Source organism: Macrobrachium nipponense, chromosome 44 (assembly GCF_015104395.2).
Source record: "Macrobrachium nipponense isolate FS-2020 chromosome 44, ASM1510439v2, whole genome shotgun sequence".
NCBI lineage: Eukaryota > Metazoa > Arthropoda > Malacostraca > Decapoda > Palaemonidae > Macrobrachium > Macrobrachium nipponense.
Window position 1 is genome coordinate 25,437,231 of NC_087221.1, and position 25,000 is coordinate 25,462,230.

A 25,000-nucleotide genomic window follows, 5' to 3' on the forward strand; every position below is an offset into this window, starting at 1 on the left:
TTTTGTTCGTAATTTCGAATTTATGTTAGAGAACAGTTAAGTGGGCTAGATTAACGATACCCTGTTCTGGTTCTGTATATTGCCTTCAGGAAGCATTCTGTCATGGTAACACTACTAATGATGTCGGCAGCTGGTTGGCTTGATTCCATGTTAGTGAATGTAGACAATAAACTTTGACTTTTAAGATACAGCAGATAAACTTTATCAACAATCATGTGGAAACTAAGTACTATTAAGAAATACTGGTAAACGTAAACTTAAAACCAGTAAAAGAAGCTAGCCGCCGTCATCCAACTTGACATTTGGATTCAGAGCTAACTTCGGCTGAACCGAGCTGCAAATGTTATTTTCCCGAGTGGCAGAATATATCACGAAATCATCCTATAAAATATATGAGGCGGTCTTAAATACATATGCCAAAAGACTTGAGTGCACAATATAATCAGCAATTTATACCTTACGACCTATACACAAGAAAAGTTCCACAGAACAGCCTCATAATTCCTTTCTAGTCCGAATATTGCATATTTGTCATTGTCTTTCTTTCACATTCATCTCTGTATGAACATACCGTAGGAATCACGTCATATGTGACTAATATTTATTTGAATTGGGGTTAGGAAAGATGCATCACATTTTAAAGGGCCACTGTTGCATTACCTTCGCCACCGACTGGACCGTAGGCCTAGGCCCCCTCTATTCTTTTGTATAATTACTTTTTATTTGAATTGGGGTTAAAAGACATCTAATTTTGCGACAGGAGAAAGCAACAGTTTAATTGAAGAATTAGGAATTCTCAGGAACATGTGCTTAAGCTATACTCTGAAAATAGGAAAGAATAGTATTAGTGAGGTTCTTCCAACAATTTCTGTAAACCACGAACCTTTGATTCTTTGTAATTTCCAGAAGCTTCAAGCACGATGCTCCGAGAATTTGTAAATCTTCAGTTAACCTGATACTTTCTTCCGTCTCAAAATTAGATGTCTCTTAACAACAATTCAAATAAAAAAGGAATTATACTTAACGAGAATTTTCGTACTTTTGCGACGTGTAGCATTCAAACTCAAATTCCTCACCATTTCAATTAACCTAGCCTAGTTATTCTTTCAGCATTCGACATTTCAATTAGCCTAGCCTAGCTACTCATTCAACATTCATTTCAATTAACCTTGCCTACCTACTCATTCAACATTTGTCATTTCAATTAGCCTAGCCTATCAACTCATTCAGCATTTCAGTTAGCCTAGCCTAGCCTATAGCTACTCATTCAACATTTATTTCAATTAGCCTTGCCTAGCTACACATTCAAGATTCGTCACTTCAATTAGCCTTGCCTAGCTACTCCTTCAACATTCATTTCAATTAGCCTAGCTACTCATTCAGCATTCGCCCTATTAATTTTGTCATGAATAATGATTTTTGCTTGAGTTAGAGTTTCTCAAGTGTCATATAACTTTTGTCAAAGCCTTTAGAGAGTTTTTTTTTTTTTTTTTTAGCTCTCAAATGTCTTCCAATAGTTCTGAACTCATTCACCTCAATTAAGTTTCAGAATGATACACTTGCAGTAGATTTTCAGACTGGTACAGTGGCTTCTCACAGACTTTCTACGAAAAGTAAATTCACATACAGTTGCATCAAAGATATTTCAGTGTTCATAATGCAAAGTTATACTGGATCAAAGAAATGCAAAGTAATTGTTTTGCTTCTGAATTAGCCTGTACTGGATCAAGGAAATGCAAAGTAATGTTTTGCTTCTGAATTAGTCTATCTTCAGAACCCAGATAGCGAAAACCCTAGTGACGTTTCCATGCTAGTCAACAACTTAGATTTACTAGATAACAATGGTATTATACTAATATATTCCAAGGGTAGCATTGGTTAGACCTTAAAATATGATTATGATGTGGTAATCTCATCCTACTTGCTAAGAGTTACAGATTGACAGAGTTGATTGTGGAATAATACCACAAGAAATGTGAACACCTTGATCTTCAGAAAACTTTAAATCAATTTGTACAAGTGGGTTTTGGATTCCCCACATGCGTCAAGTAATTAAAAGGATCCTAGACTGTTATGTGATGTGCCAGCAATTCAACGGTCTGCTATCCTAAAATGATCTACCCAAACATTAAGTCATCTTTATGAACATGGGGATTGATTTCACAGAGCATCTGTGGGGGTCTATGTTGACTGGTACGTAATCAATCCTTTCAGTTTCAAGTACTATTTGACCAACTCAGAAGCTGGCACATGAGTTTCCTCAACCAAAATGTCATTGATGTGAAAACTAGTAGGGTCTTTTATGTCCTTACTCCCCCCCAAAACAGTCTTAAAAATTTTCCCATAATTCAAGGAGCAGAATTCAACCCAAATCCCAACCTTGTTAAACATTAAGTCCACCCTTTATAATTTACGAGTTGATGACACCACAGCTTCTTGGCCACTAATTTGCAGATATGCTGATTTCAGATCTACAATAGCTCTGTTACTTAGCACTCTATGCCGTTCCATTGAGGTATCGCCATACATATCAATAGCATCATCCCCAGTATGACACTCTACAAATTTGTTCAGCTCTCTAAAGTCCAGCACTGGTCTAATTTTATTTTTAGTTGGTTGTTCACCATCTATCTACTTCCTTCAAACTCCTCATCCCATCCTTTATCATAACAATATCTTATTCATCAACTCTACCTTATTCCCTCATTGAAAAACCACTCTACTGTCCAAAGACTCCCATCATATCTCGCCATAAAATCTCAATTGTAATAAAACTGGAATTACCTCATGCATTAGTCATTGCACCACACTCAAGAGTTATCACTTACCACTGAACATCTTGCCTTACAAACATAACTTTGCCCTCAGCCACTGTAACACCTAACACATTGATTGCATTCATGCCCAAAATTAAATCAATATTGTCAATTAGTTTCTTAACCACTAAAGCAGTTACAGTAATTGCAACATCATCAATATTCAATTTTACACACATTTCACCTTTACATAAGATCTCTCTCCCATCAAAGGCAGTTAAAACCCTTCCCCCATTAATTTATTCACTAAATAGCTATGAACCAAGAACTGTAGTAAAACAACATGTGTCCACCAAGCCCACCAGAGACTACCCAATCACCTCCAATTTAACAAATGGTAACCTCGAATGGGGCGACCTTACACCTCTAAGGGGAAGCTGTTGGCGCACCAGTCAGAATTACCCACCCATTTCTCATTTCCCGAATCACATTGAGTTGAAATATGACCCACCTCATTACATCGAAAGCACACAACTGGTTTTTGGTCCTTACAGTAAACGCAGCACATGTGGGCCACCACACCCATACTAACACCTACCCCTGAATTCACCAAGTCATTTCCTAATGAACTCAATTGCCTCCCGGCACCCGGCCCCCCAACTATTGCTTTACCCTCAACAGACTTTGACCTAGATCGCTAGATGTACGAACACCAACAACAACACTGAATGTATTAGAAGTCAATAATCGCGCTCTAGCCTATTACCTAGGTAGCTAATAATTTTACTCATTGCCATTCCTCTTATTTCTGGTAGGCTAGCTGCTGAAGCGATGCATCGACTTGCCTAGGCATACCATTCACAAATGACAACCTTACTGGTTACCTATAATAGGTAGTCACTGTCACTTTGGTCATCTTTCATTCCCTAATACAAAGTCAATGCATCACCTTGCAAAAACAATGCAGCCACCTCCTTCCTTTTCTGTAGCCTAGCGACTAAACTTAGCTCTTTTAACTAAGAGATTACATCGTCCTTAAAGGGGCTCGGGTAGTCTAATCACTGGTATCAATTGAGATTTAGGTAGTTGTCTTCCTTTGCCTTCCTAACCAAACCTGCCTAGCTAGCTTGTAGTTCAATTACCGTTCAAAATAACAAGAAAAATGCATAACCAAAAACTAACCATCCCATTAGGTATTAGCTAGGTAGCTAGACTTGAGTACCTCCCAACCTTCCCCGTCCTTCACCTTTTAAACTTCAGCACAAAGCACTAGTTTCAAAACAAACTTAAACCCCTAAGATAAAACCTATGAAACAACAGAACACCAACTTATCTCCACTAAACCCCCAAGGACTCTCTCCTGACGAGGTCAGGCGGCTCATGCCCAGCCCCTTTCTTCGCCTTTACCAAACCTAGCCCATCTCTACCTTTACAAAACCCCACCCATTCGCAAGAAACATACTCTCGTAATTTTTAGTGTTCGCGGCGATGCTATACGGAGCACCGCCTTTCGAACAATTTTTGGAGGTACGTTTTTACCTTTTCTCACCTTCAGGAATTTATTGACAATCCAGAAAACAACATAACCGTAGCTCTTTCCATTTTTGACAGTGTTAGATGTTATGAGTGGGCACGATTGGTGATGAGGTAAAAATAGCATAGGCGTTGTACCTATAAGAGGGCATTACGGCCATTGCCCCTTCTCTCGTACCAAGCACAGCAAAAGATTATCAACTTGAAAGTGCGCATTTCCCTTTCTCTCGTACGAAAAGCAGCATAATATTATCAACGTAGACAATATATGATCCAAATAAATTGTTAAAATTTAATGTTTGGAGGCATATTTCCAGGGGGCATGATTTTCTGTGGTGTGATGATTTTACCTCAAATTGGTAATGATGAAAGCTGATATGTAGTAGGAAGAGCTAAGCCTAAGATGAAAACTAACTTATAAAGGTTTAGGGTAAAATTAATGTTAAAGGTTTAGAAAAAAAAAATTGCCGAACTTAACATTTAATCAGCACCAGAAATACGCCAAGGCGTAGTCCTAAATTACGATGTTGTAAGACAATGGGGCCAATAGTTTTCTTATTGCCCATCTGTCAATCGTCGGATTATCAGATTTTGGGTCTTAATTTACTTTAAAACGCGATTGCACGAAGGGAAATGCTGTAGCTTGTCTTTCTGTTTATCTATGACGTTCATCAGTGGCAGGGCGGAAAAACAATAATAATAAAAAAAAAAAAAAAACAGTCAAACAAGAGACGGGATAGGAGAGAGAGAGAGAGAGAGAGAGCGAGAGAGAGAGAAAGGAGAGAGAGGGGAGAGAAGGGGGGGGGGGGGGGGGGGGGTTACGAGGTACTAAATGCACTGAAGAAGATGAAGAATGGGAAGGCAACCGGACCAGACATGATCCCAGTGGAGGCATGGAAAGCATTAGGAGATGAAGGAGTGGATATACTGTACGATCTTATGATAAAGATCCTTGAACAGGAAAAGATACCAAATGAGTGGCGTGGAGTATAATTGATACAATTTTTAAAGGGAAAGGCGATGTCCAAGAGTGTTGGTAATTATAGGGGCATTAAATTGATGTCCCCACACTTTGAAGATACTGGAAAGGATGATAGATGCTAGACTGAGAGAAGAAGTACAAATAGGTAAGGAGCAGATGGGATTTATGAAGGGAAGGGGAAACAACAGATGGTATATTTTGTCTGAGGCAAATAATGAGAAATTCGGGGAAAGACAAAGGGACCTACATATGGTATTCATTGACCTTGAAAAGGCTTATGACCGAGTCCGAGACAAGAGGTATGGAGGAGCCTGAGGGAGAAGATGGTGCCAGAGAAGTATGTGCGATTGATACAAGAGATGTACCGGAATGTATTTACCAGAGTGAGGAGCAGTGTTGGGGAGACAGAAGGTTTTGAGGTGAGAGTAGGATTACACCAAGGGGTCGGCTCTGAGCCCATTTATCTTTAACATAGTGATGGGATGTTATAATAGAGGAAGTAAGGAGACAGTACCATGGACATATTGTATGCGGATGATATTGTTCTGTGTGCAGAGAAGCAGGGAAGATCTGGAAGTGAAATTGAGAGATGGAGACAAGTACTGGAGGACAGAGGAATGAGAATAAGTAGATCCAAAACAGAATATATGTGTCCACCACCAATGAGGGGGATGATAGAGAAAGTATTCAGCTTGGTGGAGAGCAAATAAGGAGAGTTGATAAGTTTAAGTATTTGGGATCTTTTGTTAACGCTGGAAGGAAGTATGGAAGAAGAAGGTAAAACATCGGGTACAGGCAGGCTGGAACAACTGGAGGAGCGCCTCGGGAGGTTGCTTTGTGACAAAAGAGTGCCGACCTTAGAGGTTAAAAAGGAAAATTTCACAAGACGGTTGGTTAAGGAACACAATGGCTGTATGGTACGGAAACAGCAAGCATGAGAAAAGCAGAGCAGAAGAAGATGGATGTGGCAGAAATGAGAATGCTTAGGTGGATGTCTGGGGTAACAAGAGTGGATAGGATCAGAAATGACTACATAAGGGGGTCAACTAGGTGGTGGAAGTATCAAAGAAAGTGCAGGAGGGGAGGCTGAGATGGTATGGACACCTGTTGAGGAGAGATGAGGACCACGCTGGGAGACATACTATGGGGGTGGGGAGGGTGCAAGGAAGAAGAAAAAGAGGGAAAGCCAAAGAAAGAGATGGAAGGACTGTGTGAGAGGAGATTTAAATGAGAAGGGAATTGATGAGCAGAAGCACAAGATAGAAATAGATGGAAACGGCTCATCCGAAACGGCGACCCCATATAAAAATGGAACAAGCTGGGAAGAAGAAGAAGTCGTAGTAGGTGAACACGCAAGATTGAAGGTTAGACAGGAAACTTAAAAATCTACGTTTTGGACAGATGTCAAACGTATGTTTGTTTCTCTCCGCTACTAATCTGCCAATTGCTTCTTTTTCCTTTTCGTTCGAATAGTTTAGGTTTCGGGGCCCTAAGTTGATTAAAAACGGAATTTACAAAAAAAAAAAAAAAAAAATGCGTTTTCAATCTGATGTCGAGGTTCATTCACAAACAACAGGTTGTGGTATATTAACCAACTCGTCTTGCTCAAATTAAAATAACATTAAATTAACAAGATACTCTCATTACAAAGATGAATACGATTTTTGTTCTGATATTCTGATAAACCATGGTTTATCTGCTTTCTTGTAGCACACATCCCGCTCCCAGTGAACAAAAAAGAAAAAAAAGTGGGGAGGGGGTCATTTCGAGAAAGAAAGTAACTTGGCGCATATTCCATTTTTTCAGAGCCACTACTCAGCTGTAATTTCCACTCGGGACGCATATTCAAATATCTATTTTCGGATCTTTATACGCAAGAAACGACGACGGACAAAAACTAGACAACCGTCACAGCCATAGTTCATTGACCTATACTATGCTACCCAGTGAGGGCCTCACTCCGAAAAAGTCCATAACCGGAGGTGACAGAAAATAATTAATCATCGTCTGAAGACTTTACAGAATACTTAAATTCTTTCGATGATGATAATGATAATAAGTAAATGTTTATATATTTATGTCCTAATCGCTTTCCAGCTTTGGGATTGCTGTCCAAACAATATCTCTTCGTTGAAAGGACTCTTACGGAAGTCTAGACTCTAGATAAAAGCATATATATATATTATATATATATATATATATATATATATATATATATATATATATAATATATGATGATATATATGATATATATATATATACTATATATATATATATAATATATATATATATACACGTAGTACTTATGTTTATTGTGTGTGTATGTATTTGTTTACTCAATTTTTTTTTTCATTTTGTAACTTTTTATTTTTTGTTTGATCCCATCATTTTGTTCTGTTTTGGTTTTGTTTTTACATTTAGAGAATTCCGTTTGCTGAACATTTCATACGCATTTTTCATTTCCCATACTTCTGATCTTAAGATCAAACTATAGCAGTAGAGAATACAGTATTTTATAACTGATACTGATTAATGTACAGTATGTAGGCTGATAAAATATACTTACGTGCTTGGTCCTCTAGCCAAAATATTTCATAGTGAATATGCTATTAAGACTGAGACTGGTTTAGGACCAAATTATAGTTATCTTGGGTCAGATCTGTATCTGTAGTATTGACTTGTAGTGTTGGGAGTGCTTATGCATCTAATTACTGGGGCTGTTATGATTTTTTTTGCAACAGGTTTCCAGTATTGTGATATGCAGTACAGTGTTATACCATTCTTCCTTAGCTGTATGTGTACCATAGGGTGCCATTTCAAGTAGTAGGCTATTTATGAACTGTATCCCAACATTTAGTGCATTTTTATCTCCTATACATCACTATGTACAAAGTCAACATTCAACTGCTCTGTAAACAGTACAGACTACAGTACTTACAAAGATTGTAAACAAGATAGAAAAACATAAGGTGAGATCGTCGGTCGCTCAGTTCACGCACTGTGACGTCACAGGTGCGCGTCGTCTGGGCAGTGCACTTAATGATTATGTTTTGACAGTAATTTGTTGCTATGCTGGTGTTCACAATTTCCATACAGGAAAATATACACACTCTCTCTCTCTCTCTCTATCACTTAAAACACAGTTATATCAAGATATCTAAGTCCTTACCATACAGAATATAATCTTGCTGGAATACAAATAACGAAAGTAACGAGGGTGAATGAATATGAAAAAAGAAAAAAACTTGCCAGACTTTTATTGAATTAGCGTATTGTTCTTTTATTTACCAAAATTTACTGAAGAATTTTTTATATTTTGTTTACACCTTTTTTTAAGAAATTCTGACTTCCTTTCAGCATTTAATATCTTCACCCTAAAATGTATTCTGCACCTAATAAAAAACTTCATTACTTCCTCTGGTGCATCAATGTTTAATTCCCTGAAAATATTAACTAATTTCGTAATCCCATCAACGCCTTGTTTCAACTGTTCCCCGTGAAAAGATTTAAATAGTTATTCCATCTCCTTTCAATTACTGACAAATTGAGGACTGGGCCTAAACAACACTTTCCTCCTCACTTTGGAGATCCAGTCGTTGTTTAGGGCTTCAATTTCTGGGAATCCTAAAGAAGGATATGTATTTTTGTACTCATGAGCTATATAACCTCCAAGATAATTCAAGGCTTCAATTTCTATACCATTTTCAGACTCTACTCTAAGATCTACAAAATCCTCTTCCTCCAGCTCATTAGGTAGACCTACCTGAGGAATTCTCATCAAGAGATGAGCAGAGATACATAATTCAGAGTCTACGTCAACATGACTGGAGTCACTTTCTTCAGGAGTTTTGGAAACCCAAGACTTACCTGGTTCCATAACACTAGTATTACTCATACATGGCATGTTATCATCATTGGGAGCGACATTATGACCGTGATTGCTTAAAATGTTGTACTTACCTAACAAGAAATTCCTCAGTCTACACTCGAAGTCAGTCTTTACTCAGATTCTTAAGAAATAAAAGATCTAGGCCTAATTCTTGTCTGCAAAGGAAGACGTACTCAGAAGTACGTCACTACGCATAGGTCTAATCACCTGTTGGAACAACTTTACTTTCATAAAATGAAAATATAAAAGAAAACAAATTGGATAGCCTTAATCCGATAATTTCTTCATTCATTAGATATGCTAGGCCTATTCTAATTTTGTACTTCATTTGAGAAATTTAGTCCAGGCTACTTATCAACCGAAGATATGTCACTAATTATTGCACTAATGAGATTGTAAACAAATTGTTAAACCATACCTGACTTGACGTCCTTAACAGGTAGATTTAATGAGGGAACTGCGGTTTTCTTTAATCTGTGATAACTTCTCAGGTAAAGTTGTAGTAGCAGTTCATGTTGAAGATTTCTTTCGTAATCTTCTGTCCGGAAATGGACAGAACAAATCCTGGCACCCTTAACATTAATGTTATCACTTCTTTTACATGCATTAATCCATACTTTGGACACCTTGGGGTCTTTAGGGAACCTGTGAAAACAAAACCCTTTCTGTCTGGAACTATTAGTGCACCCAAATATGGAATACACACCCATAATCGTGAACTGTAACTGACGGAGTGACAAGTGCATCGCCCAGTCGATGTGCTCCAGTGACGTCACTGAGAGAGGCACACCTTGTGTTATTCCATCTTGATTGTGAATGCGTGAAGATTTGTTATTCTTAATACAATGCTATGTGTTCGTTCTGAAGTTTTCTGGCTTTGTATGAATTTACTGTATCTGAATAGGTTGGCACATTAAATCTATCTTGTTTACAAACTTGATGGATTCAGTGTGGTCTGGATAGTCGGTCCATTGGGATACCAACTTATATTTTTACAAAGAGCATGGCTTGGAAGTCATTGCCATATAGGGAAAAGAATGTGAAAAATTAAGATTAAGCTTAAAGACATTGAATCAGGTACATCAAATGCACTAAAGTAGAATCGTTTAAATGAAACTGATTGCCTTCAGATCCTCAGGCAGGCATCATAGATTTTTGGTAGATATCAGAAAACTAGCACCATTCTATCAGAGCATTCACAAAGCTTACAAGTCTTGAGAAAAACTACTTCAGTGCAAACATGCATAGCCTCAAATAAAGGATAATGATACACTGATGTTCCTGTAACCAACAGTATAATTATTCAAAATACAATGTTAATTTCCTTATATTGTTGCATCTCTTTACCAGAAAGCACTTCAGGCATGGCAAAGTCATCGAGTTTAAAAGCCCTATTGCCAAAAGAAAATCTATATTGTATCATCAGAATTTAGAAAATATAATTATTTACAATGTACAGTACTGTATATATATTTATATAAAAAGTACAATTCATCTACAATATGTACAAACAGATTCATAAATTACATTTGTCACAGGGTAAAAAAGTATAAAAGTGTACTTTCTGAGAAAATGAGTACAGTTGTAAGAAAGAATACTGTAAATGAAAACTTTTTTAAGGTAAAAGTAATCAGTTTTATGTAACATCCAGTCACATAAGAGGGACATTACTGGTTGTTGAGCATTTTTTAAAGACAAGGCATATGTAACAGCCTTTAATACTTTTAATATAAACTTCTGAAGGTAATTTCTCTTGAAAAATTAATATGAAATTGGACTGGGGGTCCCGATGTAAAAACCTTTCTCTGTGTTGTTCCTAAAAAAAAAAAAAAAAATGAAAAATAGAGTACAAAAATGTTACATATTAGTTAAAGAAATCTATTGTAAGAATGAGTAAATCAAGTTAAATTCATCAAAGTAAATAAATAGCAAAATGAATCGCAAAAATATCAAACTGAGGTTTCCTTTCAAGGATTGTTTGAATGATTCAGTTTTGTTCTTATCAGCTTAAACTAAATAACTTCTGAGTAAAGTCTGCCTTTCAAACTAAAAACTAATCACAGGTTTAACATGTTGGGCCAAAATATTCAAAATACCCTTACAACAGAAAGTGGAGTTAAAAATGGAATTAAATTGCTGTCTGCTTCACATTCAATGAAATTCATTAGCACACTAATTATATACATAAAATAAAATGGTGGTTTATTATTTCTGGAACCAGATTTATACATATTTTTAAATTATTTTGTTTGTGTATCAAATGCAAGCATTATCATTTCATTTATTATCCAGAGCAAATTTTGTAATTGGGATTACTTTATCTTACACGAAAAGGGTACCGTGAAACTATTATGTTATTATGCATGGGTGAATTTTTTAACAATATAGTAGAGAGCTCTTACCTATGTTTAGAATATTTCAGAAACTTGAATATCCAGTTGCGATATTTTTCTGGATACAAAAAACTTAGAATCAAGTACCCCTTTGAATACACATTGTTTTATAACTGTACTCTGTATTTGTAGATTAGTATAGACTTGCCTTCACAAAATACTGTGCCTGATGAAATACTACAATTTAACTGTATTATGCTTCAAAATAATTTCTGCTACTGGACCAGAAGGTTTCAAAGTAAGTACAATAGATTTTTTCATTACAGCCTAAAAGACAAGTTATTTATGCACTACAATACATATGTTCATTGAAAAGGAATTACAATCAGACAGTTGCAGACATTCTGAGAGCACCAATTATCACAAGTTCCAGGGTTAGTTTGTAGCACATGTACACTCATAAACTGGTTGATATATTCATTATTTACAGACTTTAAGATTGTTAGCAAACAATAATTCACTATTAGAAATTAACCTCACAACTCTCATTAATGTATTTACAATGGATCAGTAATAAATTGAAAAATAGGAAGGCCAATTATAGTATTTAAATTTTAGAGCTTTTCTTCCTTTAACATTAATGTATACAAGGAAACTGAAGATGATTTTCTTATCTAAATAAATATGAGAAAGGACAGAAGTCAGCAAGAAAGACGATTTCAGTATATCATACGATAAGTACATCCATCTGTAAACGAAGAATAATTAAAAATAATTAAGCAAAATTGAAAACGACCAACAATAGTTCGTCAATCAAACCTCCAGACGTCAAGTTGAAAAAAAATATGGGAGGTTGTCACTTCAGTGCGTTTCTCACTAATGAAAGAAAAATCTCAATCACAATGGGCACCAAGCTTTGAGAAACAAAGCAGCGCTTTTACACAAGATTTATTCACCACAGTTAATGAAATCACCATTGCATTTCATTCTATTCTGCAAGAGTTTGGGTTTTCATTTGTACAGTGTAGTGATCACTGGGACGATACACACCAACTGATATTTCCAATTCAAAACTTTCAAGAATTATTGTTCCTTAATTCTCATAAGCTGGTTTCTTCCTTTTCCTCAAAGAGCTTCATGGTTTCCCTAAGGACTCTGGGTGTTGTCCTCACCAGGAAGAGCAAATGATACTTCGTCAGGACAAAGGACTGGAGAGGGCCACGAATAAGCGTGTGGAGAACGGTGGCTCTCTCAAGGTCCAACCACCGCTCTAATGCAGCTTCGACTTCTTCTGGTGTCTTGCTCTCATTTCCAGAGTTGTCAGGACCAAATAACAGCACCTCTAGGATACATTTGACCTAAAAAAAAAATTGGTTTAAGACTCCATTGCAGCAGATCATGGTTGAATAAATTAGATTCTATTTCAGCAGATCATGGTTGAACAGCTAATTCCTAGTAGGAATTCTAGGCCTGACTTTTTCCTGACAATATTATAGTATATATTTTTAGGGCACATCTGACATGCAAACTTAGATATAAAAAAATTGAAACATTTCAAATAGGGATAACTGTTGAATTCCTGACTTGATCCTTGTGATACATTTAAAAAGAAAAATATATAATAAAGCAGACTTTTTTCCAGCCTATCAGAGATAAACAGTATATAATTCCTAGCAAGAATTCTAGAGAATTTAACAACAAAACAGCAGAATTCACTAGACCAAGGATGACTACTTTACTCCTAACAAAACTCTTTGATATTCATATTTATGGACTAAACAATATTCCTCCCACTATACATTTGACTTGTAAAATTTGACTCAGTAACTTAAAACACCATTTGAAAATGATAGCTTAAAACTTCATCTCAGCATTTAAAAATTGTTTAATAGTGGACAATGCTCTGCATGGCAAAGTCAATAGCCTTACTAAGATAAATTTCACCAACAAACATGTGCATAATAGGTTGGACTTCTTTTCAGCAGATCAGGAATGAATATTTAGTTCCAAGCAAAATTTTAGATATGATTTTCTTTACTACCAAAATTCTAGACACAATTTAAGAAGCAGACAATAGCTCCTACAGGATACATCTAAACTTGAAAATGGATACGATATCTTCAACATCATTCTGTCCCACAAAAGATGAATTTTTATTCATTGACCAATTTCTGAGTATGACTAAATAATCACAAACCATAAATACTTTCAAAAACAAAGTTTTGAACGGGAAAATTGGATACATTCAGCAAGAGATTGCCTAGTTGAACAGTAATATGTACAAAGTAAGGCAATTTGATGCTACTGTAATTTTGCCTGTTTAAGAAAAAATCCTTCAATTTGGTCCTTTGATTGGAGTCTACTTTACAAAAATGCTAGTACATTTAAGTTCTACAAAAGGAAGATGAGATCTGCTATATGAGAGGTTAGGAAAAGCCCATGGTGAAAAGGATTCAAGGCTCTACAGCTGTAGAACAGAAAATGTAAATGAAACTGGTACTTGTCAACTGAGCATGGTCATTAGTATAAACTATAGGAATGAAGTAATTACTTTCTATATTGCAGTTAACAGTTAAATTTCACTGAGAATGATATCCATTTACCATCTGTATTGCAGTTAACAAGATAAATTTCACTGAGAATGATATCAAATGCAAAACCTAGAAATTTTAACAGAAAAGAGCTTTCAGTACCTTTCTTTAAAAAAAAAAAACTAACTGAACAAAAACAGTGGTACATTATGTAGGAACTATAGTAAGCAAACAAAAACTTTGTCAAACAAACCTTTGTCAGTGACCCTGCTTTCTCTTCATTAAGCAACTGCAGAAGGCATTTGAAAGCTCGTTGTGAAGGCACTGGAGCTGGGATGGATAAATCCCAATCCCTAACACTTTCTGGAGGTTCTACTCCCATGAGCATGAGAGTGGTTATGGCAGCACATTCACATAATGACTTCAGAGGTATACCTATTCAGGGGAATAAGAGTTCAACCTTAATCAGTCAGCTTTAGCAAGGAAAAGACTGATACAGTTTTGAATAAGATGGTGAAGTAGGATACTGATAAGTATGATTTGATATTTTGTTCGTAGAAAAGGCCACCTATTATTTTTAAAATACTATGTATAATTATTGGATGTTACCCTTTAAATATGACTAAACTAGGGGTCCATAACTTACAAAATGTTTTGATCAGCATATACCTAGTTGAAAGATCATGACATTATTATTATTGATTACACTAAGAGCATTTTCAGTTTATTTTAGCCACACTGCTAAAAGAAAATAAAGAATGAAAAAGTTACAAACTTCACTAAAATCAACAAGTTGGGCTTCATAAAAAAATCAGCAAGATAATGCATAATACTCCAAAGAGAATGCACTCATGACCTTACCACTCTCCACAGGGGGCACTATAATGACCCTTGGATCAGAATCTTGTCCTACTTCGTCGCTGCCTCTTGCAGCGAGGGTCAACTCTATGCAAGTCTCCTCGACGCCTTGGGCTTGAAGCTGTTTCAGGGCAGTGACATACTGCAGGAGCAAGAGACAAGTCTGTCGCTCCCATTCCAGTGGGGCTTTCAGCAAATCTGGAAGGCTTTCATCTGCTAGTGTTCTCAAGGTAGTAAGGTTCAAGGATGGTAGAACCCATACAGTTCCTGCAATGAGAATTTTTCCAGGTAAGGGATTTCTGTTGTTGATACCCTATGGAAAAATATAGTACGTATACTACATTTTATCTATACAGTTGGAAAATACTAGATCATCATTATTTTCATTTTGGGTAATACTCAATATCCCAAGAATATTTACTTGACCTGCCCTTAACTTGCCTAAATTGTACCAACAAAGTGATCAATACCATTAGATTATATTGAAAATTGATTCTGTATCATTATAATAATAAGCATGATTGGTCTATGAACTGTAAATATAGAAGTTGTATTAATTTATCTACAGTAACTTGTGGCAGAGACATAATATAAATATAAAATGTAACCAATTTCAAGACCCTAAATGTGAATATAAGTTATGCACAAAACAATTAGAACCACTTTAAGTCTTGCATGAGAATCCATTCTTGCACAGTAAAAGGCACTTCAATATTACACAAGTCAGCAAAATATAAAGGACCTTCAAACCAAATCAGTGTTTGTAGGATGTGATGAAGCTTTCTTTTTATTCATAGAAGCTATTTTACTCATGATTATGACATAAATGACAATAGTCATCTGAAGACAAAGAACCAGAAATAACTATTCAGAAATTACACAGCTTGGGGTCCTTTTCAAGACCAGACAGACACTCAGTTACTAGATTTGCTTTCATCAGGTACATCTTACTTGCAGTGAAAACAGGTATATCTATTACGTATTTGTCTTGAAAAGTCCTAGCCATCAAAGGGGCAATTTCTGTTAACTATCTCACAATTAAACGAGCTTCAGTATATTATCTGTTAGTATTGGCTACCCTTACACATTGAAACACAAGAAGTCCACAACATCAATTGGATACCCTTGCATATCCATGGGGTATCCAATTGGTATCAACTAACCTGGTGTTGTTTTCCCTCTAATGATAGTCTTATGCGACACCAAGTGTGTGGGAAGCTGATCTTTGAACTCTGTGATGGGCATTGTGGTCAAGAGATGGTGGGCATCCACTTTCGTCTCTGGGGTCAACATGAGCGTTATGTCCTTTCCACAGGCGACTCCTTGGTAGAACAATCGGGGTCCTGCCCCGACAACTATGTCCTCATCCATGACAGTGTCCTCCCATCTCTTGACTCGACGGCTTACCTCTTCATATCCAGGTGGACAGCAGTTACTGGATAACTGGAAAGGGAGGTTGGGCATGAAGTTATTACTGGTAATCAGACAGTTCAAAGTGACAACAAAATATTGCTCTCATTAATAGCAATATAATATGTTAAGATTATTTTCACAAAAACAATAATATCTGCTCCTTGGCAGAATATGGTTACTATTTAATGAAAGATTCTTTGCAGTATTGAGTGTTTGATTTGACATATATAAAATTTTATCTTAAAAAAACTGAAACTTTGCATGGCAATATTTAACTTGCTCTGATGGTCAGCTTTCTTACATTATGTCAGAAACAAGTCAGGTTCATAATCCTATCAGAAATGTTACTTTTGTTGTTAAATAAGAATTTACATAACTAAACAAATACGCCATTTATAGGCAAATAATCTTTATACGAATGATTTCAATTACCTGTCAAGACCAGTGGTCATAACAAACTTGAATATTATTGCTGATAAACCCCCAAGTGTGATATTAAAATTATATACTTTTTAATGAACATGTCTCCTTAAAATGGCAAAAAAGCTATGCGGCAATATATTTAGGGTTATCCATTTTTATTCCGTGACAGTGTAATTCAAGTATAATTTTTGTAGAAGAATTTCTAAGGTTTAGATGCTACAGTAACTGTGGCATAACCAGCTTTTTATAAAGGACTTTTCTTTTGAAAGCAAGGATGAACAGAAACTTTAATATCCATTTACAGTTACATATCCATGAGAAAGACCAATATCTTTGATCTAATGTGACCAACAGTTTGTATATTATGACAAAGACCTATGATACTTTCAGCCTTTGAGACTATTAATTTGCCTTTTCCTGAGACCAACAGTTTGCCGACCCATGAGGAAGACCAATATCTAGTCTAGCATATTGGAGAGGGCAGCAAGATTTCAGTCTCTGAAACTACGAGTTAGCTTGCTACACATGACAAGATATCTTTTACTCTCCGAGATCAATATTTTGCCTATACATGACAAGCCTAATACCTCCAAGTCTCTAAGACCCAGTTTCCTCTCCTAAACATAAGAAAGACCTGGTCTAGCATACTGAAGAGGACCACAAGATTTCTCCGAGACCAGTAAATTAGTTTACATGTCACAAAAAACTAATATTTTCAGTTTTTGCGACCATTAGTTGTCCTACAGATGTCAAAAGACTTACATTGTTGCAGACTAACAGTCTGCTTTCCTATCCATAAGGGAGGCCCTACCTGGTCTAGCGTACTGAAGAGGACCTCAAGATTTCTCTGAGACCAGACATCTTTCAGTTTATGAGACCATCAGTTGTCTTACAAATGGCAAAAAACTTTGTGTTTGAGACCGACAGTGTGCTTGCCTATCTCATAAGGGAGACCCATAACTGGTCTTGTATACTGAAGAGGACCTCAAGATTTCTCTAAGACCACCAGTTGTCCTACAAATGACGCAAGACTTTCAGCGTTTTAGACCAATATGTAGTCTGCTTGCCTGTCCATAAGAGTGACCACCTATTACCTGGTCTAGCATATTGGAGAGGGCCTCAAGATTTGCCGAAATGACAGCGCCGTATTGGTCTTCCAAGGTTCGGTGGGTTACAGCAGATCCGCGACGTACACTCAGGCGACCTGTCTTCTCCTGACGTAAAGACAGGGCAGAGGCTGCATCAACAGTCTGAAAGGATTAATTCATTGTCAGATGATGCCTCTTGGAGCAATTCAGACAAACTTCTCTTAAGATATTGCAGATTAATTTTAATATACAGGCTGCCATCAGTCTCATTTAAACATGTGTATAAACCTTGCAAGTTATTAGACATACGTCTCTTTCAAATTCTAAACATATTTCAGCATCTACTATGTGCACCTTGCATACTCTCAACATACTTCTATATACAAGTTGCAAGTCATTCAACATACTCCTCTCAAAATTCTAATTTCGATAAATGCACTAATTTTAAAATTCACAACATACTTCAACATTACAATCCAAAAAATAATGTATTCAGCAACCAACACATCTGCACTTCCCCTTCGATCTGCCTTTTCAAAAATGGGTGATTCCCATTACAGTAGAAAAAAATAATTAATTTTAATTGGAATATAATAAAGAATAGGTTTAAGGCTCCTATGGGTTAAACATCAGTTCAGTTTCCTACCTGGCTGTTATTTTGGGGGACTTTATACACTTCTTCAATTCTCGAAGTTGACATCACAACAGAAGTAGTGGATCCCACTGCAATCTGCGTTACCTGGTTCCCAAGAAAAGGACAAACTCCCCTCAAACATTTCATCTCACATCCCACACTATACAGGACCATTTCTATACTTTTAAAAATAATTCCTGTATTTTGTATTTTCTCTAATTGCAGATCATTTACTTTCAACCGATTTAGGTTTTTTTTAAATAGGTATTTAAAAACAATCATATACCATATCTACAATGCTGTACTTTTCAGGGTCAACTTTGACTGAAATGTTCTGAATCGAAAAGCTAAACTGAAGACAAACACACGAAGAGTTTTAAAAAGTGTAAATATTCACACCTCTATATTTGTATAGACTCGAAAAGTACATCGCTTTATTTATTTTGAAATTTTTAAAGTTTACTTCAAGGTCGAGGTTTTATACTCCAAAAAATATATTTTTTTGGAGCACACCACTACATATTAGTATAAAACAAGGAACTGGCTAGATAATACTGCATTATATATATATATATATAATATATATATATATATATATATATATATATATATATATATATATATAACTAAATTACAGAAAGACTGTTTTATTTTGCTTAAAAACATGCATGCTTTAGTTAGGAAAAACCAGCTAACATGCAAGAAGAAAAGCATGCAACATTGCAAAAAGTAAGTTCATAAACTAAATATGGTGGATATACTGAATGTTTCGTGCTCCAGTTAAACTAACATAAGGACGGTGGTACAAAAACATAAGCTGCCACAAAAATAAATAAGTAAATAAAGGGAAAACAAATTTAGAGATAGGAAGATCCCCCAAAAATCGTACTAAAGAGATAAGAAAATCCCCAAAAATCGTACTAAATCGAATTTAACGAAAAGTGATATGAAAAGACAATATGGAGAACAGGAACGTGTACATAATAGAAAGTGTGCTCAATGTTCTTCTAATTTTCTTGAAGTATGACTCGTCTAAACTTTATAGAAATCATCCTGACATCTCCATCCTAAGACAGTAAAGACTGCATGCAACAATGTGCATTATTCCAGCAACAGTGATATTTGTACAAGAAATGTGTGAAATCTATGCAGTGCACTTGATCATGATATGAAATTCCATATAACTTACTGAAGTCGGCCAAGCTAAACAAAAATACCTTCATAATATAGTGACAAAAAATGCATTTTCAACAGGATTATGACCCATTTCACGTTCACAAAGATGCATTACAATATATGTTTTTTTCTTGTAGAATTACGAGCAATGTACGCGATTCCAGGAGATGCTCAGCTTGAGAGTAACTTGCCAACTGGACTAGTTTAAACTGAAAAGATGATCTTCTGAGCCCTCTAAACCTCAAACAAAATCCGCTATCACAAGCTTTCAGGTCCCTCTGATCATCTGAGCACTGCATAGTTCTCATCCTTGCTGGAATGGTTATGCAAGGACAGTGCTAAACAACAATAGAACGATTCACAACTCCCTCGACGTTTCGAGCATCTCTGTCTCTCACCCTTGGAGCCATTGTTAGCTGGGCCGGAATAATGTACCCATCAGAAGTGTGAATGTCTTGAGGGGAGTCCAACCTGGCAGAAGCAAGAAGAGGGGCGTCGTACAGCACAGGGGACGCAGAACGGTTCTGGCTGCTGCTGCTGCTGTAGTACTGCTCGAGAATTTACAGTATCACGGTTATTGTGGGCGAATCTTGGCGATTAGTTTACAGTTATAAAAATGGTTATGTCTCGCGTGACAGGGGTGCAGATTACGAGATGGAAAATTCTTGATGAAAAAATGATTAGTCTGCATTTTTAATAGCTGGAAGTTTGTGTCCCAGTTTACTTCACTACAATCACTTTATTATACTATAAGTGAAGCGAATCAAAGAATCTAAAATATCAATTCACAGTCGACACATTTTGTAAATTTTTGGCGTATCTGTACCATATCAGTGGATGCTGGTTGTCAAGTTCCGTTTGGTCACTTAATATCCTGTTCCCCCAGAGAAACTATGAAGACTAATGAAAGTTCACTGAACTACTAAATATCTAACCATGAAGGTTTGAGCTGATAAGTATGTCGAAAGTCCCAAAACGCATTGGCGAAGTCTGGGGTTTACCAAGACAAAATGACATGATCATGAAATATAACTTCTACAACCAACGTCATAGTCTGTAATTAAGCCATTAAATCGGTCGATAGATACCAGCATTAACATGAAAAAAGGGAAAACTTATCTCTGTAAATATTTCAAAAACAGTACCAACCTGAGAGTACTTGATATAGGAATAAATGTTTTCAGACATTTATATGAAACTTTTGCACCGTTAAAAGATCCGTCATTTAGCAAGATTGAGAGGCTGACTTATTTCATACCAAAGCTGAAAGAAATTCAAATAACAGCCAATTCATAAGTCTTGAATTAAGCCTTGTTAGTAGTTATAATGTATATGCATCTACGACAAGCTCTTCTGATCTACGTATCTAGTCAGCTCCTAATGAAACTACTGAAGCATCGAAGTGAAGTTTCCAAAAGAAAGAGGTAATAAAAAAGGGGGGCAGAAAATAACTAGATAAATGACTAGACCAACCGAAGAAATCTTACATTAGCAGCACCGCCAGCATCTCTGTCGTAGGTTTCGTAATCGTTACTGCTGTACTGAGGCTGCTGTGGTCTCGGCGGTGCCGGGCCTTTGGAAGACCGAGCTGTGCTGCTCATACTGCTGCAGCTGCTGCTGGTGCTGTCTTGGTGCTGGTGCCTGATGGTTCGCTGCTGCTGCGCAGCGGCCTGCTGCGCGATCTCTTGCCCCAGCTGTTTCGGGAGAGATGATGAGGTTAAACGTCGAGATGCGGTTTAATTTTTTTTTTTTTTTTTTTTTTCAAACATGATGTTTTCGTGAAAAAGATATACAGCAGATACTTATTTCAACATTAAGGGAAATTATGAATTGATATATGACAAAACCGATACAAATGGCATCAAAGGGTCAACACTTGTTATTTTCTGCATTCACATGTTATTTAATTCCAATTTTGAATGAAAAAATATCTGCCAGAAATTGTTCTTAAGGTAGTAATCTACTTTAATATATCACATAAACTTTCCACTTTTATGAATTTAATGTATTACAATTTAGATTCTCTACTATGACATATAATAACTACAAACATGCATGAAAATGTTTGCCAGAAATAATATTCTTAAATAAGTAATGTTTGCCAGAAATAATATTCTTAAATTAGTAATATTATAATCATATACATAATCAAAATTGGGGGCTGGGGGCTTCTCTTGGTCTAAATAAAATGAACTGGTCATTTCATCGGGCAAGAAAAATGGAGATGTACTTCATATCCATTTTAAACACAAGGTGGTCGACTCATGAAGGTTCCTTGCGACGTCCTGTCTTGGAGCCCTCAATACTTTCCTCTCTGCCTTTTTACTTTTCACCCGTTTCCTCTGCTCTCTTCCCACTTAGCTGTCCGACTTCCTTAACTTGACCTTTCACAAAATTCTACCCGCCCCCCTTTTCAAAGCAAATACTTCGAGCTAGCTCTTTGAGATTGAGTATTGTGAGGTGACGAACTCTGTAAGATACTTTTTTAAGAACAATAACATTCTCCGTAGGAGGGTAGTGCCATCAGTGTACCTCTAGCGGTGGTCTGTAGGCACTCGAGGTTCTATGCAGTGTCCCTTCGGGCCCTAGCTGCAACCTCATTCATCCCTTTTACTGTACCTCCGTTCGTATTCTCTTTCTTCTATGTTACTTTCTACCCTTTCATAACAATTATTTCACAGTGCAGCAGGAAGGTTTATCTCCTGTTACCCCTTTCGAACCTTTTTATTTTCAATTTCCTTTTCAGCGCTGAATAACCTCATAGGTCCAAGCGCTTGGCTTTATGCCTAAATTTTATATATATTCCAGTTCCAATGATGTCCCAGCAATAATAATAATAATTATAATATAATAAGTTTCTAACTCATATCAGGATGGAACTAATGACTCAAATGAAAGGTAAAGGTTCGATGCCAATGTGAGCTAGAAATTTATTTCTATTGCGTAAGTGACTGTTTTGGTTATTTCCAATACTAATAATAATAAGAATAAGTCTAACGAACCAACAGGAAACACCCCAATTTAATCTTTCACCTGTGGAGGGCCATGTGGAGGCTGGGGCGCCCTTCGTTTCTCCCGATCCTCGTCGCCCCTGATGCTGGCACTTCTCCCGGGTTTCCTGGGCGTGATGGGGGCACGGACGTCCCCTACGAATGAAGGATACGATGAAGGATAGAAGGACATTATGCATGCTAAATAATAGGCTTTTATAACTCGCCTGATATGTTCCGAGGAACTTTCCTGATCACTGTTCTATTGGAGAAACAAATCCACAGCCATGATGGCTAAAAATATATTTTAGAAATAAATCTAAACAGAGCTTTACGGGAATCGAACAGATTCCTGAAAGCTCTCCGCTTAGATTTTATTTCTAAATATATTTGTACCCATACATAACTGTGGATTTGTTTCTCCATTTGAGGACTCATGCTACGATGAGTATTTTTTAATTACTGTTCTAATTGCTCAATTGCTTATTCTCAGTGCGTTATCAAGTATCTCAAATGTACGGTTGATTTTTTTTCGTATATTCATTAATTTAAGAATGTGCCAATTTATATATCCTGGTGAACTGAAATATTCTTTAAAACGTAATTCATCGTTAGATGCAATAAGTCAGAAGACCATGTAACAGATAAGCAGAAATTGGGAACAGAAAAATATCATCTATTTCTATAAATAATAATCCTTAAATTGCAAAACTAAGCCGAAATAATATACACAACATAAGTTCAACAACAAGAATAACAAAACAAAGAAAAACAAAATCATAAGAAAACTGCACATTACGAAACACACCAAGCCAATCGCCAACCAAACTCACCAAGGTTCGCGTAGACGGAGTCCCTCCCAATTTTGGGCGGGTCCGGTCTAGGAGGCCCAGCTTTGCCCTGGCTCTGGCCTGCGTTGCTGGGCGTGCGCGTGGGAGGCGGAGGCCTCTGGGGCCTTGAAGGCGCCTCTGCAGCGGAGGATTCTGAAGGGTGAGGAAGCTTCGGCGTGGCCAAGTCGGCTACAGACGAGTAGATTTCGTTGGGTTGGGAGGTCTCTAGGGATACTTTCCTGGGTGGGGGAGGCGGTTTGGGTCGACCTGCAGGATTTTGGGAAATTTGTGAATTTTGCTTCGTGGCGAGATGGTAAACACTCTAATTTGCTCATTTTAATTCTTTAATTAGTTTATATTGCCTGAGAGAAAGCCACTAAACAGAGATTTATGTTTAGAATTTTATTTACTTGGTTATGCCTAAAACTACAACAGGCAGTTACTCAACACCAAACATACACTACAATGTATGCTTGGAATAAGCTCACACACAATACCATGATTACTAACATTTTACAAATAGCAATTAAGAAAGTGGGGGTATTTTTGACGTTAAAACGGTTCGAACAACACCGAAAGGAACAGACATATAGGATTTTAGTATTTTCCAGCATTATATTAAAACGAATAACAACAGCAAAGCATAACAATTATAATAATATTTATTAAAGGTTATATACATCTGAGTTAAAATAATACTAAAATAATAGATTAGAAAGGAATTATTCTAGATTTTTCCTTAACGAAATAACTACAGCAACAACAATAAACAATAACCATAATAATAATAATGGGCAAAGTTTGGTGGTGAAAACGAAGATGGCAATGCCCCTTGGATGCCCCTGCCCACAACGCTGACCTCATTCCTTGGGCTTCCACTGGTATTCAGTCCTTGGGGCATCATTTAAATTCTTTTTACCGCGAGAGAGAGAGAGAGAAAAAATTACGGATTTCCATTCAAAGGTATCCCATAAAAGGAAGGGAGACGGATTGATTGAATTATGTATGTATGTACTACAAAAAATGTAACGAGCAGAAAAGTAGTAATGAAGTTAGTAATTTTATTCATAATAAATTTTTTAAATTTTCAAATCTTTAACTATATAATATATACTATATATATATATTATATATATATAGATATATATATATATATATATATCTATTATAATATATATATATATGTTTTACCTCTCTCTCTCTCTCTCTCTGCTATTGCTACTTTTTAATTGTTGCTGCTATTGCTAAATTTTTTATTGATACATTTCAACTGTTGCTGCTATTGCTACATTTTTTATTGCTACTTTTCAACTTCTGCTGTAATTGCTACATTTTTTATTACTACTTTTCAACTGTTGCTGCTAATGTTACATTTTTTTATTGTAGCCAATTTCTTTCCTGACATCTTATTTAGCTGTCAATAACACCAGTGATCTCGATTTTTTTTCGCTTAGAAGAGGTTGCTATCTTGGTAAAACTAGTAATTTTAAAACTATATTTTAGACTTTGTAATCCTCCAGTTTTCAAATCACGATTAGACCGAGTTAAAAAATCAATTATTTTT

General features: G+C 36.3%; 1 protein-coding gene and 1 long non-coding RNA gene across 2 annotated transcripts in view; one reads left to right on the plus strand and one right to left on the minus strand.

Moving 5' to 3' along the window:
* LOC135204111 (uncharacterized) overlaps positions 1-16,208 on the plus strand; it is a 16,829-nt gene extending 621 nt beyond the window's left edge. Inside the window, exons 2-3 of the long non-coding RNA XR_010312102.1 lie at positions 14,898-15,170; positions 16,073-16,208. This is a non-coding gene — a long non-coding RNA (uncharacterized LOC135204111). The remainder of the gene's footprint in view (positions 1-14,897; positions 15,171-16,072) is intronic.
* The window catches only part of LOC135204110 (mucin-2-like), a 164,540-nt gene continuing 149,976 nt past the window's right edge, over positions 10,437-25,000 (minus strand). The window contains 10 exon segments of the mRNA XM_064234117.1: positions 10,437-12,851; positions 14,278-14,459; positions 14,886-15,149; positions 16,046-16,325; positions 17,813-17,968; positions 18,453-18,545; positions 20,015-20,164; positions 21,104-21,310; positions 22,650-22,762; positions 23,440-23,703. Of these exon segments, the coding sequence (XP_064090187.1) occupies positions 12,594-12,851; positions 14,278-14,459; positions 14,886-15,149; positions 16,046-16,325; positions 17,813-17,968; positions 18,453-18,545; positions 20,015-20,164; positions 21,104-21,310; positions 22,650-22,762; positions 23,440-23,703 (1,967 nt within the window). The 3' untranslated portion in view covers positions 10,437-12,593.